Genomic DNA, 23,870 nt, shown 5'->3' on the forward strand with positions numbered 1-23,870 from the left:
TACTAGCCCACACATCCAGGACCTTGGTGCCCAGTGAAAATCTGTATTGGACGTAAATAAACGTATATACCCTGCAACTTGCTACTACTTTTTACCTTCTTTTCTTTGAATCTCAGGGAGCTCTGGTGGAGAGAGGGGAGAGAGCATGCACAGACAAATGCAATGCGAGATCACAGAGTAACAGGGCCCTCTTCCATTCCTCAGACTGCAAAGTTGACCTGGCGTTTTTAATCGACGGGAGCACGAGCATTGGCGGACGTCGCTTCCGAATCCAGAAGCAGTTCCTGGCTGACATTGCCCAGGCTCTTGACATTGGCCCGTCGGGCCCACTGGTGGGGGTTGTTCAGTATGGGTAAGTGCTATTCTAATTCAGAAACCAAGAGAAGTCACACGCTTAATTTTGTGCCACAAATAATACCAACGCATCCATGAGCACAAACGCATTCTCTGCCCTAATACTAATGTAAATGAAAAGAGACTGAAGCGATCCAGATGCCCTCTAAGGGATCTGAGATTCCAGAAGGGACAGATTATTGAACACTTGTAAGTGAATGGCATTTGTACTTGTGATTGGTGGAGAGGATATTGATTTGGGAGTTAGGACCTCTGGGTTCAAGTCTTAGCTCAGCTGTGTGACCCTGAGCAAGGCCTCCACCTCTTATCATCAGTTTCCTCATCTGTAGATCAAGGTGGACTCCTTTCCACCTTGACTATTAGAGCATTTGTTTGAGTGGCTGCACCCTGTGCTCCCACATATAAGGAAGATGCCTAGACAACACGGAGCTTTAGCTTGAACTCTTTCTCCAAACCCCCCTAGGCCTTCGCACTGGTCCTGAGAAGCTCACCAGGCAATGTGAGGCTGGGCGGGGAGGGGAGTGGCCCCATCACTCAGCGAGCACCCAGGTGACTGTCCCCAATCCGGTTTATTATTTTAGGGGAGAAATTGAACATTCATATCCACTTCCGATCTCAACCTCTTCTCTTATTTGGGATAATAAATCCATCTTATTTCAGATACAAATAGGTTTCTCCCTAAACAGATACACAGATATTGACAGATAACGAGCAAACTATGAAAAGATCAAGCAAGCACAAATCTCAAATAATGGGTCGACTGTTAATCAAGAGACATTCAGGGCAGAATAATTATCTCCCTTTCCACAAAGGACCATCAGACACAGCATGACACCACTCCCAGTCCTGCAGCTTAGACTCGAAGGGGACACTAACCTAGACCTTGGTGCCTCCTGCTCAGAAGCGACAACACAGCTTATTTGCTCCTCCTGAAAAGCGACAGCATTCATACCTGACAGCACCCAGGGGCTCTCCAGACCCTGCAAACAACTCCTGAGGATTCCTCAGAGCAGCGTGGTCACTGAGGCTATTATATGAAAGACACGAGATATTTATGTTTGAGTTGTCAAAAGAAATAAACAAAAATGCCTTCTTTTCATAAGAACTATAACACAGGTATTTTTAGAATTAAATTTCAAGAGCACATTTAGCACTATCTTCCATTTCTATGAAGAAAAAGTAGATGAGTTAACTGATTCTTGTATATAGTTATATACAAATATGTGGAAACAACCAATGCTTACAAATGCTAATTCTCAATGTCAAATGATCTATCTTGAGGAATTTAACTTGAAATAGGAAAATACATTTTTTGGGTCATTGTTTTCTTGTTTTCAAAATGTCAACCTATTTCATTCCTGGGTCACTTTTCAAAGATAGAAAGTGGAGAGCAAGCTTCTCCAGGGAGGAAATGGAAGTGCTTTCGTGCCAGATGTCCCCAGTCAATTGTACTGGGGGGAGGGCGGCGGTTTAAAGCTTGCTGTGTCATCTTGCATTAAAAATAGCTGCTTTAAAGGCTGTGTAAACCGAGACTTATCACATAATATGAAAATAAAGTGATAAATATGTCAAGGAGAAGAAAAATGGCAGAATAGTGTTGTGTGCTGATGAGAGAGAGCGTGGATGAAAGAACAAGTATAGCAGGGAAGGAAAAACAATTCAAGAAAGACTCCGTCCCCTCAAGAAAACCCAAAAAATATTTTCCCGTTTTTCTAATGTGAACACCATTGTCAGTTAAAAGTTTATCTCCCATGCTTTCCAGTTCTTCCTTCTAAAAATGACTTTGCTATTTGTCTTCCTCCCCCACACCTGAGCTCCTTATTAATTTGGAGCACAGAAGGACACTATGTCTGTTTTCCTTCACTCAATGCTCATACAAACGAATCCATCATCCTCACCCTCCCACAGCCACAGGGTGGAGTGGGAAGCACAATGAACTGGTGACAGGCTGTCTTGAAATCTGGCCCGAGTGCCGCTGTGTGACCTTAAGCAAGTCACTTACTCTCTCCATGTAAGTGCTGCCATCTATAAAGTCCTGGGTGGAGCAGGTGACTTATCGGGGCTCTGCCAGCCCTGGCGCTCTGTAGTTCAGGGACTGGCTCTGCACTCGGAAGACATCCAATAAATGAATCCATGGGGCTAACAGACTGGATGAGCCGCCTCTCCCTGCAGCCTGGGGTTCCCAGTAGGTGGATGATCAGTAATGAAATGCGGGCATGCACTTAGTGACACATCCACCAGTGGGCTGTGGGGAACACAGCTATTGAAGGGGGTAATGAGAACGAGCTGAAACTGCTTTTGATTTCAGCGGCCTGGCTTCCTTGCCTGGGTGGGTCCCCTCTATCCTTTCTTTCTTTCTTTTTTTTCTCTCTCTTTTTCTTTTAATCCTCACCCAAGGCTATTTTCCATTGTTTTTTAGAGAGAGTAGGAGAGAGAGGGAAAGACAGAGAGAAATATCAATGTGAGAGAAACACATCGATTGGTTGCCTCCTGCACGAGCTCTGACCAGGGCCCAGGCCAGGGAGGAGCCTGCAACCGAGGTACATGCCCTTGACCTTAATCCAACCCGGGACACCCTTCAGTCCGAAGGCTGACTCTCTATCCACTGAGCAAAACCGGCTAGGGCTCCTTTATCCTTTCTTTACCAACTGGTCTAGGTGCATAGAGAGGGAGGCAGTGGGGCAGGAAAGAGTAGGGAGACAGAGGTAGGTGCCTCTATGGGGCCTGTGTTTCTGGAAAAGGAAAAGCAGGCAGGCCAGCACTTGGCACACCAGGAAACTGATGCCTCTCCCGGCATTTGGGGCCCTCACCGGAGTCCAGTGCCCACTCTACACCCCTGGCAATCACAGCGGACTGGGCCTTAGAAAGCTCCTGGTCCCAGCTCCTCGTGCTATCGTGAGGAAAGGAGGCGCTAAAAGGAGTGAGCACCCCTCAAGAACCAGTACTCGAAGGGCAGGCTTAGGTAGGGCAGGAGCTGGTCAAGGAGGGAGGCCTCTGAACCTTGGAAGTTCCCCTCCTCTCCGGCTTCTCGCCTCCATTAAGTTCCCGGCCACTGGCTCACCAGGTCCCAGGAGGGCTCCTGTCCTTGGTTCTTCTTAGGAGAGCTGAGTCAGGATTTACACTTTCATGTCTAAAATTAGACTTTTAAACTTAGATTGAAAAAACTCATACTAAGTATTAACAGAAATAGAAGAGAGTACTAAATGTGTTACTGGAATTTAATTCTGAAAATACTTACGTTATCGTTCTTATGAAAAGAAGGCAAATAAGAAATAAAAAATACAAGAAATATAAACACGGTCTGATTTGCAAAATGCAATGTCCATCCCACACTCTGACCCCTGGGCCTCCCACACGAAGACCTTTGGGGTACAAGAAACAGAGCACCAGCCCTGGCAGCCCAGGTGAAGGGGGACTTGTGTCACAGGACTGCCAAGACCATGGTCATCCCCTTCCTCCTCTCTCCCTGCATCTGTCTGTCCTACTGGTCCACTCAGGTCTCTTCTCAGCCGACCAGCGTCGCCCTCTACCAGGCTCTTGGGTTCTGCTCCCCATGACTTCACCTTGCACTGAGTTCCACCTCTGGTCTATGACAGTTGCCCTGTGTTTTAGGGAGTGGCCCTGAGTTGGCTGAGCCCTGGCCACTGTGATACCAGCATGCTCCTTCTGCCATATGCCCCCTCTTCTCTGCACATACAGAGGCTCGTAACCCACAATTGTGCAAGCCTTTCAACAACCACAGCATTTTTCCACCATCATCACATACCTCCTGTAAGAGAGGCTGCGTTTGAAACAGACTCAGAGAGGGTGAGTGTCTTTCCCAAGAACACACAGTTAAATGCATGACGGCTGGGGAGAGGGCAGGTATGAAACCTTGGGTGAATCCCTAAAATGTCAAACAAAATTGACTTCAAAGCAGAGATTTTCTCACCTGCCAGAAAGCTTCTGAAGCTTTCCTGAGGACCGAGACACTGTGCTTGAACGAAAGGCCAGGGATCAAGCCCTCATCTTGCCCACACATTCTGCTTTAGAATTACACAGCCAACAGGCTTGTGATTGCTCTTAATACCAACAGGAACACCAAGAGGCTAAATGAAAGAAGAGCCAGAGCAAGCAGCTCTTAGGTGAACTCCAGCAGACGGAATGAATAAGGCCAAGAGGCTTGTGTCTTGGCTGCAGCCTGGATCCACAGGGTCAACGCCCCCTCGACCTTCCATAGGATTTCATTTGAGTCCCCAATTGCAGTACAAATGGAACAGAATTGCACATGTTCTTTTGAACTTTGTAATCAACCCTAGGATATCAACAGTGGAAAACAGTTATAGAATGAAGCAAAATGTTGGTGTTTCTTCTTTTAAAAATGAAATAGATTTTTTTTTTCTATGACAGTTGCCCTGTGTTTTAGGGAGTGGCCCTGAGTTGGGCTACATCTCCTTTCTCTTCTTCTCAGCCCCAGACTGAAGACCCTGAGGGAAGAAGTGAGGTGTCAGGTCTGGTGTGGGAGGCAGTATAAAGCTCCCCGCCCCCAGCTGTCCACATCCAAACCACCGGAACCTGTGAATATGCTACCTCCCTTGACTTTGTAGGTGTGATTCAAGTTAAGGACTCTGAGATGGGGGGGAAGGGGTATCCTGGACTTTCCAGGTGTCCCAATCCAATCACATGACTCCTTAAAAACAGAGACTCTGCCCAGCTATTGTCAGTTAGAGGGGGGAGGCTCTGGAAGGATGATCAGAGATGGGGCTGCAGACGGTGAAGATGGAGGGAGGGGCATGAGCAAGAGACGCAGCAAGGCACCTGTAGAAGCTGGGAAAGACAAGGAAATGGATTCTCCCTAGAGCCTTCACCAAGGAAACAGCCCTGACACCTTAGTGTTAGCCTAGGAACATCCATGCTGGAGTTCTGACCTCCAGAACTAATAAGTGTGTTGTTTGAGCCACTGAGTTTATAGTCATTTGTTACAACAGTACAATCGAATACACCGGCAAGGAGGGCCATTCTGTCACATTCTTTAGAATCTGCATCCTCAGCAGGTGGGAGGCCCCAGGCATGAAACACAGCAGGTGGGGGCCAGGACCACAGGACCTCAGGGCAGGGAGGGACCATCTGGGCCTTGACTTCACATTTAAAAATGCTGAGGCCTGGGCCTCACACCAGATCTATTCAACTCCAACCTCCAGCCAAGGCTGAAAATCACCAACTGCCGAGAGGGAGGGCACTGCCCAGCTTCCTGGTACAGAGTGGCAGCGCCCACCTGGAACGCAGGCTTCTCCGCACTCCACACCCACAGTGCTATTTTTTCCCCCTCAGCCTACTTCACCTTTACAGGAACTACCAGAACTCCAGAGCAGCTGCCTGTCTTCTGCCTGGAAGGGGGGGCTCTCCAGGGCCTAATGGCACTAGCAAAGGCCCACCGTGCCATTTCCTCCCCTCTGAGACAGGCAGGCGAACCCTTGAGCCAACTCCTCAGGGACAATCTCAAAGCTGAGTGAGCTGTGGATACAATTTGCACAAAAGTCATATCCTTTTTCTATTCCCCAGCATGCAGTTCTCCCACAGGTACAAATACCACAGGACCTGCATTTGACTTCCTCCACTTCCACTCAAGGGCTCCCCTTGGACTCCCTCTACACAGGCACAGGGCTTATCCCAGGCCTCTGGGATCATTCTCCCAAGATCTCCAGACCCAAGAGAAGCAGATGATCACCCCAATACACATTAGGACCACTTGGGGAGCTTTTGAAAAATCCACTGCCCAGACCAAACCTCAATTCCTGAGTGGGGCATCACTACTCTTCAGCACTCCCCAGGTGATTCTATCGAGCAAGCAGAGAATGAAGGCACAAGTATTTCCTCAAGCCTGTGCTGTTCTCAGGTGACTCCCAGGTCCTCCCACCTCTCTGGAGGGCCCTAGGAGCTCCACCCCCTCCCTTTTTTCTTGGCCTTTCTCTTCCTCTGGACTCCTTCTTCTCCTCCCCTCCTCTCGTCACTGGCAGCTCCACTGCTAATGTTTGGGATTCTTACAGCATCCAAGACACTGCTACTCAAAGCGTGATCCACAGTAGCATCCCGGAGGCTGTTGAAAGGCAGATCTCAGCCCTCACTCAGAACAACAGAATCAGAATCCCCATGTGGTCAGATGAGTTCGGGAAACTCTGCTGCCAGGACATTCCCTGGCCCAGTGTGAAGCCACAACCAGCACAGCTAGGATTCAGGATCTGAAGAAAGGACCGACACACAAATGAAAACACTAGACAAGAAATATGAATTTAGAAATCATGGGGGAGCCAGGTGGATAACTTCCCTCTATCGGAGAAGCTAATCTGAAAACTTGGTCCCATCTGCTTTTATTTACTTGAATACACATTTGCCCTTTAGGAATGCAAACAGGCATATCAAAGGTAAAGTTTGGTAAACAGTAAAAGGATTATCAGGTTAGGGGACTGCCTTGAGCCATTTGGCCAAGAGCAGGGCAATATTATGCTGATTTTCAGCCCTGCTGAGTATCAGTCCATTGGCCTTCTAGTGGGACTTTTGCATTAATATGCTAACTACTGTTGGTCTTTGCCTCCAGCAGGTCAGCACTTTCCAAACCCTAGGACGCGGTTACAGACTCGGTTAGTGAGCCCGAGTTCCTCCCAGGCCAGCAGGTTGCATCCCTGCCTTTCCTCCTGCAGGAAGAGGCATGCAGGTGGTGGATGGGTAGAATTACTGTTACTAATTTTAAAAAGCACTCATCTAAAACTAAATTTGGTGATAAGTCCCTGCTCTCCATCTCTGATCCTGGGAAATGTGAGAAAGGCTAGTATCTTTTCAAAAGGGGCCATTGGGTTGGCCATACTGCTCAGCTCTCTGAGAGCCTGGGGCAGAATCCTTTCCATCTCAGCCAGGTTCTGCCTCCAGGAGCCAGTCTGCCACCCAGCCTACAGCTGCTGGCATGTCCTTGGGCACCAGGGACACCCTAGAACACAGGCCCGGTTCATCTCAGACTAACTCCATAAATCTCCACATTTTAGCCGTTACGAAAATTAAATATAATTAGGTTATCTTATTGTAACCTGAAGTTGATGTCTTCTTGAAGGAAACTATTTTGAAAGGTTCTTGCCATAGGGAATATGATCAGTTGATATGTCTCTACTGGCATAAAAATTCATTTGAGAAGCTCATTTCATGTAACTGAATGTGTTATGGAGCAAACCAGTAGACTCTGGGACTTTAACCAAATGGGAGCCTTAGGACTGAAAGGGTCTTCAGAGGTCAGACTCCAGGGCTTCCTCACATTCCTGGAGATAGATTCACTGGAATCCCTTAAGAAAATATTCCCAGACCCCATCCAGACCTACTGAACGGAGCTTCTTCCAGGAGGCCTAGTAACCCATGTAGTTTAATTAATGTCCCAGGTGAGTCAGATCAGGGAGGTCTGGAAACACTGACCAACAGCCCCAATTCCCTACCATCAGGCCCCCAAGCCTTGCTAGGAATCACCTGTGCCCACTTCCTACAGGTGTTCTTTCTTCTTGAACACTTGCAGGGTAATCGTTTTCTATTGCACAAATAATCCCTTTATATGCACAGCCAAATTCTGGATCTCCACAATGTCTCTTCATTAGTCCTAACTCTTCTTTCAAACATAACACAATTTTGTATTTTCTCCTTGAGCTATAAATGTCTTTGTTTTGTGTTTATTGTTTTTCTTATTTTCAAAGAAAAAGCTTTGATATTGCTAAGGGGTAAAAAAAAAAAAAAGTGGTTTCCTTTAATAAGATCTTGCAATAAAATTAAAAGGTTATTTATATAAAAACGTAATGGCATAGCTCTTTGAACTTTTAAAAGTAGCCAGGCTAGGGTGTCAGGCCACCAGCCCATATATCCTGAAAAGGACACATACACCAGGTGCTCTGGTACCGAGAGCCGCCACAGTCTGCAGGTGAAAGACTTATCATTCATTCCTATGATTTAATTGCATTACAGCTTAATAAAGACTTATTGAGTGTTTCCCATGTACTAAACACTCTGCCATTTGCAGGGGATAATGAGGTAAAATTCATTTAAGTGGTTTGATCACATTTGCCTCTAAGTCCCTTGGGGGATGAGCTGTGGTTTTGCCCCTAATCATCAGTTTAGCAATTGGAAAGAGTTTCTGAGGCCCTCTGATCCAACCTTTCAATCCAGTAACACTAAATAAATAAATGTGATAGAGAGTCTGTTCTTCAGGACTTCACCATCTAGTATGGAAAGCAATATTTTTTAAAGAAATAACATTAAATAAAATTAAAAGCATCTATTCATTGGTCATATGAATAGTTCATGTGTCTGCCTCTGAAGATGGATTCATCTACCTCAGTGATGTCATAGAGAGTGAGTGTGATCCGTGGAGCTCAAGGCAGTGTTCAACTCCACCCGGGATGATCCAAGAGAGGAGAGGACATATGAGCCTCCTTTCTTAGTGATTGCGCAATTATCCATTACCCCTGTCTGATAAGCACTAGGGTGGGAAATACTAAGACATAGTGTCTGTTCTCAAGTAGCTTCCATATTTGCAAAAACACCTACTCCCTAAAATTTATTTGTAACTCCAAAATCAATTACTTGTGGTACTTTCCTGTTCATTTGTAGACACGCACAGAGGGGGAAGTTTTTGAGTCTTTCAACACACACACACATTCCCAGCTGAGGTCAAACAAGGCAATGCTCTGCTTTCTTGTTGCAGCTCATACTGTAAACAAGTGTTCTTTTCACAGCCTGTTTAGTGCCACATTTTTTGCATTTTTGTGCTTTTCTGATGATAATTTCACTGTTTAAAATGGCCCCTAATGACATGGGTGAAGGTGGTCAAAGGTAGAAACTTGCAGTTATAACGTAAGTCAGTCCCGGGGATGTAAAGTACAGCATGGTGACTATAGTTAACAATACTGTACCATATACTTACAAGTTGCTAAGAGACCTTAAAAGTTTTCATCACAAGAAAAAAAAATTGTAACTATGTGTAATGATGGATGTTCAACAAACTTATTCCAGTAATCATTTCACAATATATACACTGAGTGGCCAGATTATTATGATATCTGAACGCATAATAATCTGGCCACTCAGTGTATATCCTATATAATAAAAGGCTAATATGCAAATTGTCCCCTCGACCAGGAGTTCGACCAGCAGGCAGGCCAGCAAACTGCCCATGTCCCCTTCCCCTGGCCAGGCTGGCTGGACCCCACCCATGCACGAATTCATGCACCGGGCCTCTAGTATGGAAAGCAATATTTTTTAAAGAAATAACATTAAATAAAATTAAAAGCATCTATTCATTGGTCATATGAATAGCTCATGTGTCTGCCTCTGAAGATGGATTCATCTACCTAGGTGATGAATGTGTGTGTGTGTGTGTGTGTATGTGTGTGCATATATATATATTCACACACATACACACACACACACACTGAGTGGCCAGATTATTATGCGTTCAGAGATCATAATAATCTGGCCACTCAGTGTATACTTGTATCAAATCATTACATTGTACACCTAAAACTAATACAATGTTAAATATCAATTTTAAAAACTAAATAAATACAATGACCCCCAGTCTAGGGTTCTAAGTGCAAGAAGGCTGTGGTGTACTTATGGGGAAAACACAAGTGTTGGATAAGTTTCCTTTTAAGTATGAGTTATAGCGCTGTTGGTTGTAAGTTCAATGTTAAAGATACATTTAGAAAAAGAAAGGATATTTGCTGATCTGTATGTGAGTCTGCTCTAGAACATCAATAGTACATGTTAAAGTTATGAAAAAGTGGCTGAACTTATAAATTCATGAAATGACAGCTGATTTTTTTTAAATGCATAGTGGATGGCATTGTGAGGCAGAAAGCCAAAGATATTGTGTAAACATTACCCAGGGTCAGGAAAATGTTAAACCCTTCTCAGCTAGTGTTTTATTATATAGAAATATTCCATATAATTAATTTTTTGTAAGAAACATATATTAAATTAGGTTTCTTCAAACAGAAACATACATCAATCAAGTTTCTGTATTGATCTATTGATGCAAATGTTGTAACCAGAGGCCCACAGGAACCTAGCCTTGTATCTCCCCTGGGAGCAATGGCTCAGTATTTGCTAATTTGATGCTCACAGTGACTTCATAGAAGATAACTACCACAAAAAGACAGAGACCCCATTGTTTATGTAGAACAGGAAAGAGACAGGTAATCAACAATTGCTCTACAAAGTGATCAACATTAACATAGCCTCAGCACAGGGTTCTGGGGGAACACCATGGATGTGACTAGGCGATTAGGTTCCACATTTAAATACTGTGTTTCTGTAAAAATTTTTTAAAGAAATTTTTATATTTTTGCCTTTTAAATTATTTGTCTATGAGCAATACAAATTATAATTAGGTATGATTTCTTCACAATCATCAGACACACTCAGGAAATCTTTCAAAGTGAGAAAATCGAGCCCACAAATCATTTTCAAATACAATTAAAGTTTTATGAGTTAAAGTTTTTACAACTAAAGAAGTATATATAGTGTTATTTGGTAAACAATTACATATATCTTATGTAAATATCAATTTTGCCTTTTCTTTTTTGTAGCCAATATTATTTTTTGTTGTTTCAACTTTTTCTTTTAGGCCCTGAAAAAGTTCTTATTTTTGGTCACCAAGAGAAGATCCAGACTTTAGGGACCCTGACACGCATGCAATTTGGGGTTCCTTTAAGGAAAAATAACATGAAATTACAAATACAAAATCAGGCCCTTTAGAAGAGGCATCATTCTCATCCTGGCCCCCCTGCCTCTGTTTTGTTGTGTAGTTGTTTTTCTAATTTAATCCTAAACTAGAACTTGGTTTTCCTCTGGTAGCATTGCACCTCTTTGGATTCTGCCCAACATCTGCCTCGGTTGAGCTTGTTTTCAACTTTCCTTAGTCTTCCCTGAAGGTAGCTGATTTGGTTTTGCCTAAGAACCAGCCCATGCCTCTCGTACTTATTAATACAACGGAAGACAGAGGGTCATCTTTCCAGCTCCTTTACAAGTTCTCCTCTGACAGGCCACCTTGACCTAACTAGGAAGGTCAGCAAACAGGGATGGAGCTAGGGAAGGAGGGAGGAGGGCAGACTGTCCCCTCTTGGGTCCCGGGGGCTGCATCCTGGTGATAGCAGCACCAGGTCCTCTGAAGAACCACTAATGCTCCATCCACTGTGGCCCCTTCGAATTCCAACCTGGAACTGTCTAAAGCTGCTTCTTCCTGGATCTACTTTTGGTGTTTGTGGAAAGACTGCTTTTACTTTATTTTTGTTTTTCATTTTTAATGAACTCATAAACAGAAAAGCTCCTATTTCATTCATATATATGTATCTCCCAGATCATATAGATGTTTCCAGTGATTGCATTTATCTAAGCACATACAGCCTTTGTTTCTCCCCAAATCTAGAAATTTTATTTCCTATGTACACTGGCCAGTGGTTGTGGATAGCCATTTACTGGGTGTAAAGAACTTAATTTCAATATAAACTGGCACTGGGCAGCATTGGTGATGCTATGTCCCAAGTTGCAGCCACTGTAATTGTATTAACTGAGATAAGGCTGCTTTTTAAAGTCTCCTTCACTCTCTCCTTGGAGACTTAGCAACCCGCAGCCAGGAGCAGCCACATAATTTGCAGGGACTCTTACTGAAAAACTATAAAGAAGTCAGAGACAGCGGCATCAGAGCATTGAACCAGGCGCAGGCTCGCCTGGAGTCTAGGGGCCCTGTGGGACCCTAGACGTCACACTCCACAGAGCCCTGCCAACAGCCTTGTCGGTGCTTCCTACGATGGGGCTTTACTGCTCACCCGCACTTGCTCCCGGGCGTGAGCGCACACACCCCTGGCAGCACCCTCCCCCCACCTGCTCATGCAGGGTCTGCCACACTCTCTGCCCAGCTGCTCCCAAGGCTGTTGAGTTTCCCCACGGAGGCTCCTCTCTAGAGAAGGATTACCCTTCTGTTTCCCCACGTCATTCACCCCAGCTCCTCTCGGGCTCATCTTTGTCAGGCTTCAATCAAGGAGATGCTGACCTTCTGGGTGAGATTGGAATATTCTCACCCAGTCACAGGAGCCACAACATGAAAAAGCTGAAGGGATGTCAAGATGCCATTCCAGTGCAGAGGTAACCCAGGGAGTGGCCAGCAGCTGAGATTCTCTTTCTGGAGAACAGGGTTTGGGGCAGCCTGGGAACATCCTGACATCTGCAAAACCCCACTTGACAACAGTCCTGATTTTTAGCAATGTGAGTGCTACGATCTTTGTTTTTACCCGATGAAGAAGCTGAAGCCCAGAGGAGTTAAATGATCTCTCAAGGTCACACAGCTAAGAAATGACAGTCAAAACTAGAACCCACGTGTCCTGAAGCCTGAGCCAGCCCACTTTCCTCGCACACACACACTGGGAAGAGCCCATCCTCCCGTCTCACCGTTACTTCTGTCCACAGTGGGGTACTTCATTGAAGCAGCTTCCACTCTATGTGTACATCAAGCATGTCAAACTCAAAGGCTAACATGGGCCAAATAAACAAGGCATGCGGCCCATGGACCGCGAGTTTGACATGCTTGGTGTACAGGAAAGAATCCACCATGGTTTCTGCTTTCCTCCACCGGTAATAACTGTCCACCTAATTTTTATTTCTTTTTCTGGCTCCTCAGAGATAACCCTGCTACCCAATTCAACCTCAAAACTCACATGAATTCTCGAGATCTGAAAGCAGCCATAGAGAAAATCACCCAGAGAGGAGGGCTGTCTAACGTGGGTATGTGATCCGGATTCGTTCTATCTTGCTACCGGGCTCTCTTTCTACATGATTGTCTTCTAGCATTATAGATAGAAGGAAAATAGTAATACATCAAGAAATGGTTCACACAGTATCTATCATTTCTCAAGTATGATCACGGATTCAGCATGATCAAGAATCGTCATCACCCATATGCAAAAGGCTCTTGGGCCTTGAGGGAAGTTATGCTTTAGTTATGAAAGCAGTTCTCCGCAAGGTTTTCTCTTAGCAGACAGCTCACATGGGATCTCTAAGACATTTCTCCATCAACTGCGTATGTAACCAGCTCATCCTTTCATTTGACAGATAAGATTGTCCTGGCCGGTAGAGGCAGGATGCTGACCAAAACCAGAAAAGCGTTGGCTGTAATGACATTAATCCTAAAGCCTTAAGAAGGTAGTTCTTAACTTTCATTTAGATTGAAGACCCTTTGAGAATCCCCTGAAAGCTATGACCCTTCGACCCAAATAGATACTTCTACACACAAACACTAATAATTTCAGGGAATTTATGTATACACATCCCCAGTGCCCTAGGGACCCACAGACCCCAGGTTAAGGGCCCTGTCTCACTACATGCAGCTATGCTGACTTGAGGGTGACCAGTCATCCCAGTGGGCCTGGGAGCATATGGGCCTTGGAGTGCTGAAACTGGGAAAGTCCTGGCAAACTGGGACAGGCACCCCAATTGACTCCAAAAATTTCCTGAGACCCTTGACAGTATAAAACATGCACTTGGGAAGGCATGCTGGAGGCTCCCTTAGTCACGACAGTTACTCTCAGCTGAGGCAGTTTGTTGTCATGGAAATCCAGGCACAGACAGGTAGTGACCTACCTGGGGCCACACAGCCAATAGGCAACAGGATTAACACAGTGCCTCAGCTCTTCGTGGGTGCTCACAGTGCCCTGGCAAGCCACACCTGTACCCCTGGCATGGAACTGGACAGAAGGGACCATGAATCCAGAATACAGTCCTCACACCCAGCAGCCCCTGTAGCCCCAGGCTCACCTCAAGCTGCAGGAAGGCAGGCAGATGCTCCGGTCACTCAGTAGGCTCCTCCCACTCCATGCTCTGGAAAACAAGATGGGACCAGTTTATGGGCTTCGTGGGGCTCCAGCACCCAGGCAGAAAAGGGACTTCTTTGTTCCCATGAAAGTCTTTCTTACCCCCTTGCTGGTCCCTATTTCTTTTTCTTTTTCTTTTTTAAATATGAGACAATTAGAAGTCAAGGCTTAAAGAGAGACTGCAGAGGGAAATGGATAGTGGTGATGGCTGCACACCATTGCGAATGTGCTTAAGCTACTGAGTTAAAAATAGTGAACGCGGCAAACAAAGCAAGAAACAAGGGAGGGAATGAGAGCGTTGTTCTGGGCCTCTTTATGCTGTTATGACCTATTACTCTTTTATTAGATAGGATAGAGGCCTGGTGGGGGCCAGCTGGTTTTCCCTGAAGGGTGTCCCTGATCAGGGTGGGGTTCCCTTGGCGCATGGGGCGGCCTGAGTGAGGGGCCTGTGGTGGTTTGCAGGCCGTCCACGCCCCCTGGAAACCCAAGCAGAGGCCCTGGTATCTGGGATTTATTTTCCTTCTACATTGAAACTTTGTAGCCTGAGCGGAGCCAAGCCTGGGGCTCCCTCCGAAGCCATTTGTGTTGGGGTTATAATTGCAACTTTGTTGCCTTAAGCAGATGGGCCTGGCCAGGGTGTGTGGAAAGCTTTGCTTCCCCTGTTGCCGGCAGCAACCCTGGCCTGCTCTCTCAAGCTCCATTCTGCCGCCATTTGTTTGAATTTGTTTACCTCTATAATTGAAACTTTGTAGCTTGAGTGGAGGCTAGGCCTGCACGGCTGGCAGAAAGCTTGGCTTCCTCTGTTACCTATAATCACTGCAAGCATGAATTTTTCTTTTTCTTCCAGGCCGGGCCATCTCCTTTGTGACCAAGAACTTCTTTTCCAAAGCCAACGGAAACAGAGGCGCTGCTCCCAACGTGGCTGTGGTGCTGGTGGATGGCTGGCCCACCGACAAGGTGGAGGAAGCTTCACGGCTTGCGAGAGAGTCAGGAATCAACATTTTCTTCATCACCATGGAAGGCGCCGTGGAAAATGAGAAACCGTACGTGATGGAGCCCAACTTCGCAAGCAAGGTACGTAACTGCCAGAGACCCACGCATCGCAAGGATTCTCTGCCCTTTGCGAAGCTGTAACAGCCATCGAGGCTGTGTTTCTGGTTCCTCCAAACAAATGTTAAGCTCACGTCTGGGCAGGAGGTCTCCGGTGAGGGAGCAGTACATCTAGGGCCAGGATTTGCCCTCTCAAAGCAAAACCCCACAGCAGCGGGGGCGCGGGGGCCAGCACCAGCACCTTGGGCCGAGCAGTGTCCCCAGGTCCCACAAAGAGGCTCCTCCACAGCGCAAGGGACCTCAGCCAGGCAGCCAGCGAGCCTCCCCATGAGCAGGCACATGGGCACCATACACCAGCTCACACATGTGCATGCAGGCACACTGCAGGCTAACCACTCTGATAAACAAGGAAAGGGTGGTACTGAGCCAGGTCAGGGAGATCATGCTTTCACACGCTGCTCCTGACCCATCTGCTGTGACTCCCACACCCAGGCCCTGGGCCCCCACCACTGCTCTCTCCCACCATGGTTTTACTCAGGCTGCCTGGGGGGGAATCTCTCCTCTCCATCCATCGGCTGGATTTCAGCTCAGCCTCCACACCCATCTCCAATGTCACCTCGTCCAAGGAAAGCGTTATGAACTCCATTTAGGTCCTTATAAACCAATTTAAAATATTTCTTGGGACACTTTCAAGCCATTTCTTGTTTTAAATAAAATGTGAATTCTACCAGCTCATCTGGCGACAGCAGGTCTGCGCTTCTCCTCTCTAGGGAGACCAGCCCGGTCACTTCCAGGAGCTCACCAACCAGGTGGCTCCGTGTTTATTCGCAGCTGCATCACAGTTTTTCTGGAATGAGCTTGGGCACAAGTAAATAAATATCCATTTGCCCGGAGCCAGGGTTGTCTGGAGGACATGGATTGGGTTTTTCAGGCAGAGAGATTTATGTTCTGGTCTCAGCGGCTGGGGATGTCCCTTCCCAGCTGGCCCTGGGTTTGTCCCGTCATGGCAGAGGGGTTATAATTCCAATTTGCAGGATGAGGGTGGGGGTTTAATGAGAGAATCTCTCCAAGAGCATGGACTGTAACCCTTGACCCATGCGGGGCCCCTTCTCGCTGGGCCCAGGGCTGCTCTGGAGACATTTCTGTAGCTGCCTCTCGTGTGTGTCTCATTTTCCCCATCAGATCGAAAGCATTCTTTAACCCTCCCACGCCTGGTGCCCACCAGTGCCAATCGGCTGCCAGCACAGATGAACCAACGACTCTGCAGAGGCATAAATATGAAGCCAAAGCCAGTGCTTAACGCATGGCTCTCCACCACAGAGACCCTGCTGAGGACGGGGTGGGAGTGAGTTCAGAGAAAACACGAGGGGTCTGCCCCAGCGAGTGCCAAACCGGGTGAACCGAGATAGAGAACGTTAGGAGGACTAACTAGCGTAGCAAACACGAGTCTGTTAGCCTTTTCCCTGCCCTGGTGGTCTAGGGTAGTCAAGACAGACTGGAGACTTTAACCCCTGACATGGCAGGTGTCCCCCCTCTGTCTTCCAGGCCGTGTGCAGAACAAATGGCTTCTACTCACTCAGCGTGCCGAGCTGGCTCAGTCTCCACAAGAGCGTGCAGCCCCTGGTGAAGCGGGTCTGTGACACTGACCGGCTGGCCTGCAGCAAGACCTGCTTCAACTCGGCCGACGTTGGCTTTGTCATCGACGGCTCCAGCAGCGTGGGCACGGGCAACTTCCGCACCGTCCTCCAGTTTGTGGCCAACCTCAGCAGAGAGTTTGAGATTTCAGACACGGACACACGCATCGGGGCTGTGCAGTACACCTACGAGCAGCGGCTGGAGTTCGGGTTTGACACGTACAGCACCAAGCCTGACGTCCTCAACGCCATCAAGAGGGTGGGCTACTGGAGTGGTGGGACCAGCACGGGCGCCGCCATCAACTATGCCCTAGAGCAGCTCTTCAAGGAGTCCAAGCCCAACAAGAGGAAGCTGATGATCCTCATCACCGACGGGAGGTCCTATGATGACATCAGAATCCCGGCCATGGCTGCTCATCACAAGGGTGAGTTGGACCTACTGACCAGTCTGCTGCTGAGTGGGCCGGTGGGACGAGGAAGGGGCTGTCTTTTTATGCCTTGCTTTTGTCTAACACTTAATAGAATGTTCAGAACCATAAGCAGAGCCCTAGCCGGTTTGGCTCAGTGGATAGAGCATCAGCCCACAGACTGAAGGGTCCCAGGTTCGATTCCGGTCAAGGGCATATACGTGTCCCTGGAAATGTCCAAGCCAAGGCTGGACAAACATCCGTCAGAATTGCCAGTACAAGGTTCTCTACAAGGGTGGGCTCAAGGATCTGAAAAACTGAATTTCTAATACCGTTTGCATTTTTATTGGAGTGAGGGGACAGCCTTTCCAACTTTGAGCAGAAATGAGAGCTTAGTCAGTGTAAGCCAGCCCTGTTCTGCTGCAAAGCTGTTCCTCTGTCACTTGCCAGCATGTTGAGGCCCAAAGCTGGATGTTCCCAATGTAGGCGATATTCAGAGAAGACCCTGGTAAGGTAAGCAAAGGGACTGGCAGCTTAAATGCAGTTTAATGAGCCACAACTGAAAAGCAGCTTAGACCAGAACCATGTGAGGTGTGGATGGCTCTCCAGTCAGCAGGACAGGGCACCCAGAGGACGCTGGAGATCATGACATAGGCCACTGTGGGTGGCTGAGGGACAGAGGCCTGGACAGAACGGCCCACAGGAGTGATCACCTATGCAGTAGGCATCGCCTGGGCTGCACAGGATGAGCTGGAAGTCATCGCCACTCACCCGGTTCTGCCCTCTGTTTCACAGCATCTTGCTCACCCCACTCTGGCCAGCCTGAAGGTGGCCTGGGAATAGGCTTTTGTACAGTAAGGTCATGTACTTGCTGACCAGCTGCCCCTACCCCAAATCAAGAACCATACACCAGGCAGTGTCCCTGATTTCCCACCGAGAGCAGACGCCTCATCTCTGAATCTGTCCTCTGCTCCCGGGGCACCTGGCTCCCTGCTGTAGTCCCACCCCTTTAGTACCACTATATTCTTCCCCATTTGCATCTAGACATCCTCAAGCCTCTCCTTTCCTAAAAAATAAAAAATTTTCTTTGGCCCCATGCTCCAGCCTCCTCCCCTTATAGCCCCACTGCTGGAAAGGGTCAGCTGTATGTGCTGCCCCGTATCTCCATTCCTTTTTCACTCTCAACGCACAGCAGTTCATTTGGTTTCTTCGTCCTCTACTCGTTTTTGTTTCTTCTAAATCCATTGAGCACTTTTTTGTTTCCATCTTACATGACATCCTTGCAGCATTCAACACTGTTGGCCATTGACTTATCCTGAAACCCTCCCTTCATGGCAGTGATGGAGCACGTCCTGAGTGGCTGTCTGTCCAGGTCCTTGGGCAGGGTTCCTGCTCTGGGGATGAGCTTGGAGGTCATGGCTTATAAAGCTTAAAGTCATCCAATGCCACTGTCTTCGTTAAAAAGATCTTGAACTGACTTTCTGACGCATTTAAGACTGACATTTTGTTTGGCTCCTCACGCAGGTAGAGCAGGCTTGTGCCATATGGTATGGTCTGCAGGGCAGCAAAAGTTTCAGTTGTCCCAAAATGTCATCCCCTCTGTTGCTCATGGATATGAAATTCTGATCATGCATTTACTGCATTTTATCTGTTGTGGGTTTTTTCCTTAAAAGACTATAAGCTCCGGTGAGATAGCAACTGTATGAACTTCATTACTGAGGGTATACAGCAGATGTTCATGCTTCGGGGCACATTTCTGATTCTGGATTTGGTTGCCAGCAGAGCAACAGGAAGGCAAGGATTCATGAGCAGGGCCTCTGCCTGGAAATTCCCATCTGCTTCATGGAAACTCTGTCCCCACAGGAGTGATCACCTACGCAGTCGGCATCGCCTGGGCTGCACAGGACGAGCTGGATGTCATCGCCACTCACCCAGCCAAGGACCACGCCTTCTTTGTGGACGAGTTTGACAACCTCTACAAACTGGTCCCGAAGGTCATCCGGAACGTTTGTACAGAGTTCAACTCGCGGCCTCGGAACTGAATTCGGAGCGGCCCAATGCCGCTGTCCTGCCTCACTCTGGGACAGCCCCCAACACTTCAGGGGCACGCACGGGGCAGGAGGCACGTGGGCTGGAGAAACGCCGCGTCGTTACTATTCTTTGCCAGTGTGCTTTTTTCCCATTTCAAAACTTGGAGTTAGGAAGATGATCATGAATTTGTGGAAATGAGCCACAATGATACATCCTTTTGAGGATGCTGAGAGTTTTACGTTTTGACAACTGTTTTCAAAATAACTATTCAGAATAGAGGACAGCACTTAAGACAGGCTTAACCAAAGCTTTTGTGAGTTTTTTGTTTTGTGTTTTTTTTTACTCGTTATAACTCTGTAACCCTCAACAAGTTTCATTTTTGTTGTGACGGTGTAGGAGGTGCTTAATTAAATATTTAAAAGGATGCATGTGATCATTCTGTGTCACGGGTAGCGGTACAGTGTTTGTGGCAGGGCCACCCTCTGCTCTTCTCCTTCCCCAGAGCACTTGCAGTGCACTCACTCCCAGCTCAGGGTGACGACACACCCATGGGGCACAGAGAAACTGTGCTGACCGCTGGTTTCAGGGCCATCTGGGGGACGGCCCTAGAGAGCCAAGTCCATCCGGCTTAAAAGCGGTGCATTGAGCGGGTACAGAGGCTCTCAGCCCAGGCTGCATATTAGAATCACGTGAAGACTAAAACGCTGGTTCAGTGAAATCGGGGTCTGGGAATGGAGCCTGAACACCCGCGTGTCTGAGGAGCTCTCTGTGGGGCTGAGATGTTATCAGAATTGAGAACCTCTGAGCTCTCTCTGAGCAGTCAGTGTTACAGCTATTTCCTGCGGGAGCCCTGTTTGGGTCCCATCCAGTGTAGCATTTGTCCTGGATGCTTTTGTTTGTTAACTAGATATTATCACTAATGGTAGCATTATGATGGGATGGGTTTGGCTGAACTCCACTTTTTGCGCCCGGCTTCTGCGAAGGACTCGTGTGTTAGGATGTAAAATCAGGTGCAGCCGGGAAACGTTCAGAAGAATCACAAACAGAGATGACATTCGACAAGTTATGTTTTGTAAAAATGTGTGTTGAAGCATGCTACTCTGAATGGAGGCAAAAAGGTAATACCTGTGTAAATACCTGGCACAAAAGATTTACATAAAACATTTTGAATTAAAGTCATCATCCATTTAGCAGAATTTGCATAAAGCTTATCAAATCTCTCAGTACCTGGAAAGAGAGTATAACAATTTAAAATGTGGGCTACAAATTAGAATCAATGAAAGGTGTCAGCAATTTGAAATTTATTAACCATAAATTTAATTTTAAAGGCAATTGCACACAAATATGTTCAAAAGCTTCAAAATATGAAAACGATTTTTCAAAAAAAGGAAATTCTTTGTAAAGATACCAGTGACACACGATTAGTGACAGATTCTGCTCAGAAACTAATCAAAGAACTTCAATAAGTACTACGAACAGTTACTCTGCCTATATTTTTAAACACGTATATAATCAATATAAAGAAGGTGTTTTTTTTCAATGTACACACACAAGTAATTTATTATTTTAAGAAAAATGTTCTTAAAAAAAAAAAGAAAAATGTTCTTTTGGAAAATAGTTTGAGCACAATTATTTTATAGGGGCCTTAGTACAAAAACCATTTGTCATCAATAAGTAAATATTTCCCAAAACAAAATACTTTTAATTACTTTGGTATCCTCTTTCATTCACAAAATTGTCCCAGCTTGGGAAATAAATACAGTCACCCCAGTTATAGAAATTATAATTTTGAAGATAAATGGAACCTCCTCCAATGGGCCCGTTGTCTCTATGTTTGTTGTCAATAAATGTTTGAGTGTGGAGGAAGGCATTGCCAGAAATGAGGGGCTCATGGCTACGGTGTCATCAGAATTGTCTATGTGGATGTTCAAGTCACCAAAGACGGTGAGAGGAGTCAGGATGGGAAAGGAAAGAGGGAGCCCAGCTCTGGTAGGTTCAGCAAGTGAAAGAAGGTGACTGGGAGGCTGGGAGAAGGCAGCAGGGACAGGAGTGGAGAGCTGAGGCTAGATCTCCAGGGAGCAGGGTGCTTTGAGGGAAGAAAACAAGGAGCTTGGAAGAGCAATGGAGGCAAAGAGCAGACCTATCCCTTCCAGGCCGGAAGTCCAAGGGGTGAGAGAGCACAGGCTTTCAGGTGAGCGGAGGCAAGAAAGGGTTGAGGCTTCCCGGCGCTCACAGACAACAGAGAGCAGCTCCTCACAACGTGGTGGGGAGGCGGGGGAGGGAGTGGGGCTGGGTCAGGTCTGGGTTTGCACAGAGCAGTTTAGAGATAAAGGTCCTAGTGGCGATGGGTGACATGGAAGGCTTGGATGTAAATGCCACCTTGCTCAGCCTGAACTGTGCCCAACACTGCTGGGGAGACACTGAAATCTTACACTAAAAGCAGAGCCTTGGAGAAAACCCATGTCACACCCTCCAATGGCAAAGAGGGAGCCCAGGCTGGAAGAAGGTTGTGTAGATATGAGATGAAGGGACAGAACTAGAATTCAGGTCTCCTGTCTTCAAATCCACTGACTCACTCGATTGCCTTCTTGCAGAGCTTGAACGCCCCCCTCTCTCTCCTGCATCCCATCCTACACACACACCTGGTTCTGCACATTCATGGGCTCTGGCCCAGCCTTTGGAGGGCTCCCTGGGTCCTACAGACTCAGAGCCAATCTCCTAAGCGGCAACTCTTTCATTCTGTGGTCTCCGCAGAAAAGCTCTGCCATGCCCTTTCCCCTCCGTCAACCAAAACAAGCAGACCAGGAGCCTCGAATCGTCCAGCCTCTCTGGCTGCGGATAGTGTCTACACTCCGTTCACGTCCGACCTCTCAGGAGTGAGGGCTCGCTGAAAGGTTTCTTTGCTAAAAGTCTTGCAACAAGGCTCTGCTAAAAATCTGCAGCCGCGCGGACAGGGTCCAGCTATTTCTTGTTTCTCTTTAAACCCTTTGAACAGGACAAAGTTCCATGAAGCAGGTCTACCGGCAGCGGTCTCGGGGGATCGGCATGGGTTTATAGAGAAGGACAGTGCTTCTGTAGCCAAGGATTTTCAGCCTCAAAGAGGAGTTTCCAAATAATAATGTCGTGTTCCAGTCACAATCTTAAGGAAAATTCTCCCCTTAGATTACCAACACATAAATGCAGCAAGTAGGAAAGATGCTCGAAAGCATGAATTCAATTCTTTGGAAAGAGACATTTATTCAGCTAATGCCTCTGAGGGATTCACAGTTCGGTGGGAAACCACACACAAATGAACAATTAAAATTGCATAATTAATAGCATCGGATTATGCACAAAGTGCGTGACAGGTGACTGCCAACAATCTCATGAGAAATCAGTTCACAGTAGTGCCTGAGAGTGAGTGTGTGCTGCACACTGGGCATGGTTCTAAGGACTTCACATGTATTTACTCGCTTATCCCTAGGACTTGCCGAGAGAGGTACCATTATTATTTGCATTTTACAGAGCATGCAGCCGAGGAATGGAGATGTCAAGTAACTTGCCCAAGGTCACAGAGCTGGTAGACGCAGATCTGGGAATTAAACAGAGGCAATGTGACTCCAGAGTCAATATATACTCAGCCACTTTGCCTCCTAAAATGGTAGCATATGAAATAACCAAAGTGGCTGCATAGGAGGTTCTCTAAGCTTGACAACTTAAAATATATGTGTAATTCTGCAAAGCTATATTCTCAGGATCTATTAAATGTACAAAGTCTATCAAATATGCAGTGCAAATTGCAATCTCCCCACCCCATTACTCCTCCTAAGCCTGTGGACAGCTATACTGCCCTCACTTATGATAAATGAGGTGATTTTATTTTTTATTTTTTTCTTCTTTTTTTTATTTTTTTAAATATATATTTTATTGATTTTTTACAGAGAGGAAGAGAGAGGGATATAGAGTTAGAAACATCGATGAGAGAGAAACATCGATCAGCTGCCTCTTGCACACACCCTACTGGGGATGTGCCCGCAACCAAGGTACATGCCCTTGACCGGAATCGAACCTGGGACCTTTCAGTTCGCAGGCCGACGCTCTATCCACTGAGTCAAACCGGTTTCGGCGATAAATGAGGTGATTTTAATCTATAGTCTAGAGTCCCTATAGCTCCCTCATCCTCTTGTTAAACTCCTACTCATCCTTCAAGTCTCAATCCAAATGTCACCTCCTCTCCAGAGCCCTCCCTGAACTTCTCAGGATACAGAATCCCGAACCACCTATTTTCCAGTGATTTTTTTTTTTTAGTCCCTTTTCATAGGGAACACAATTCGTACATGTCATCACATGATACAGAATACAGGGGATGAGAACTAAGTCTAGTTCTGACTCTAAGTCATTTGACAGTGCCAACCCCTAATACAATGGCACCGGTAGAATGGGAGGCAGAGGTGTTTCAGCAAGAGGGAAACAGGGTATGATGGCAAGAGAACGAGAGGGTCTCATCCATCCAGACTGCACCACTCTCTCCAATGCCCTTCTAA

General features: G+C 46.7%; 1 protein-coding gene across 1 annotated transcript in view; it reads left to right on the forward strand.

Annotated features, from left to right (window-relative positions):
* VIT (vitrin) overlaps window positions 1-19,771 on the forward strand; it is a 92,556-nt gene extending 72,785 nt beyond the window's left edge. The window contains exons 11-15 of the mRNA XM_008162245.3: window positions 205-352; window positions 13,037-13,140; window positions 15,073-15,299; window positions 16,821-17,334; window positions 19,180-19,771. Of these exons, the coding sequence (XP_008160467.2) occupies window positions 205-352; window positions 13,037-13,140; window positions 15,073-15,299; window positions 16,821-17,334; window positions 19,180-19,358 (1,172 nt within the window). The 3' untranslated portion in view covers window positions 19,359-19,771. The remainder of the gene's footprint in view (window positions 1-204; window positions 353-13,036; window positions 13,141-15,072; window positions 15,300-16,820; window positions 17,335-19,179) is intronic.
* Window positions 19,772-23,870: the final 4,099 nt, after the last annotated feature.

This window comes from Eptesicus fuscus, chromosome 16, assembly GCF_027574615.1.
Source record: "Eptesicus fuscus isolate TK198812 chromosome 16, DD_ASM_mEF_20220401, whole genome shotgun sequence".
Lineage (NCBI taxonomy): Eukaryota > Metazoa > Chordata > Mammalia > Chiroptera > Vespertilionidae > Eptesicus > Eptesicus fuscus.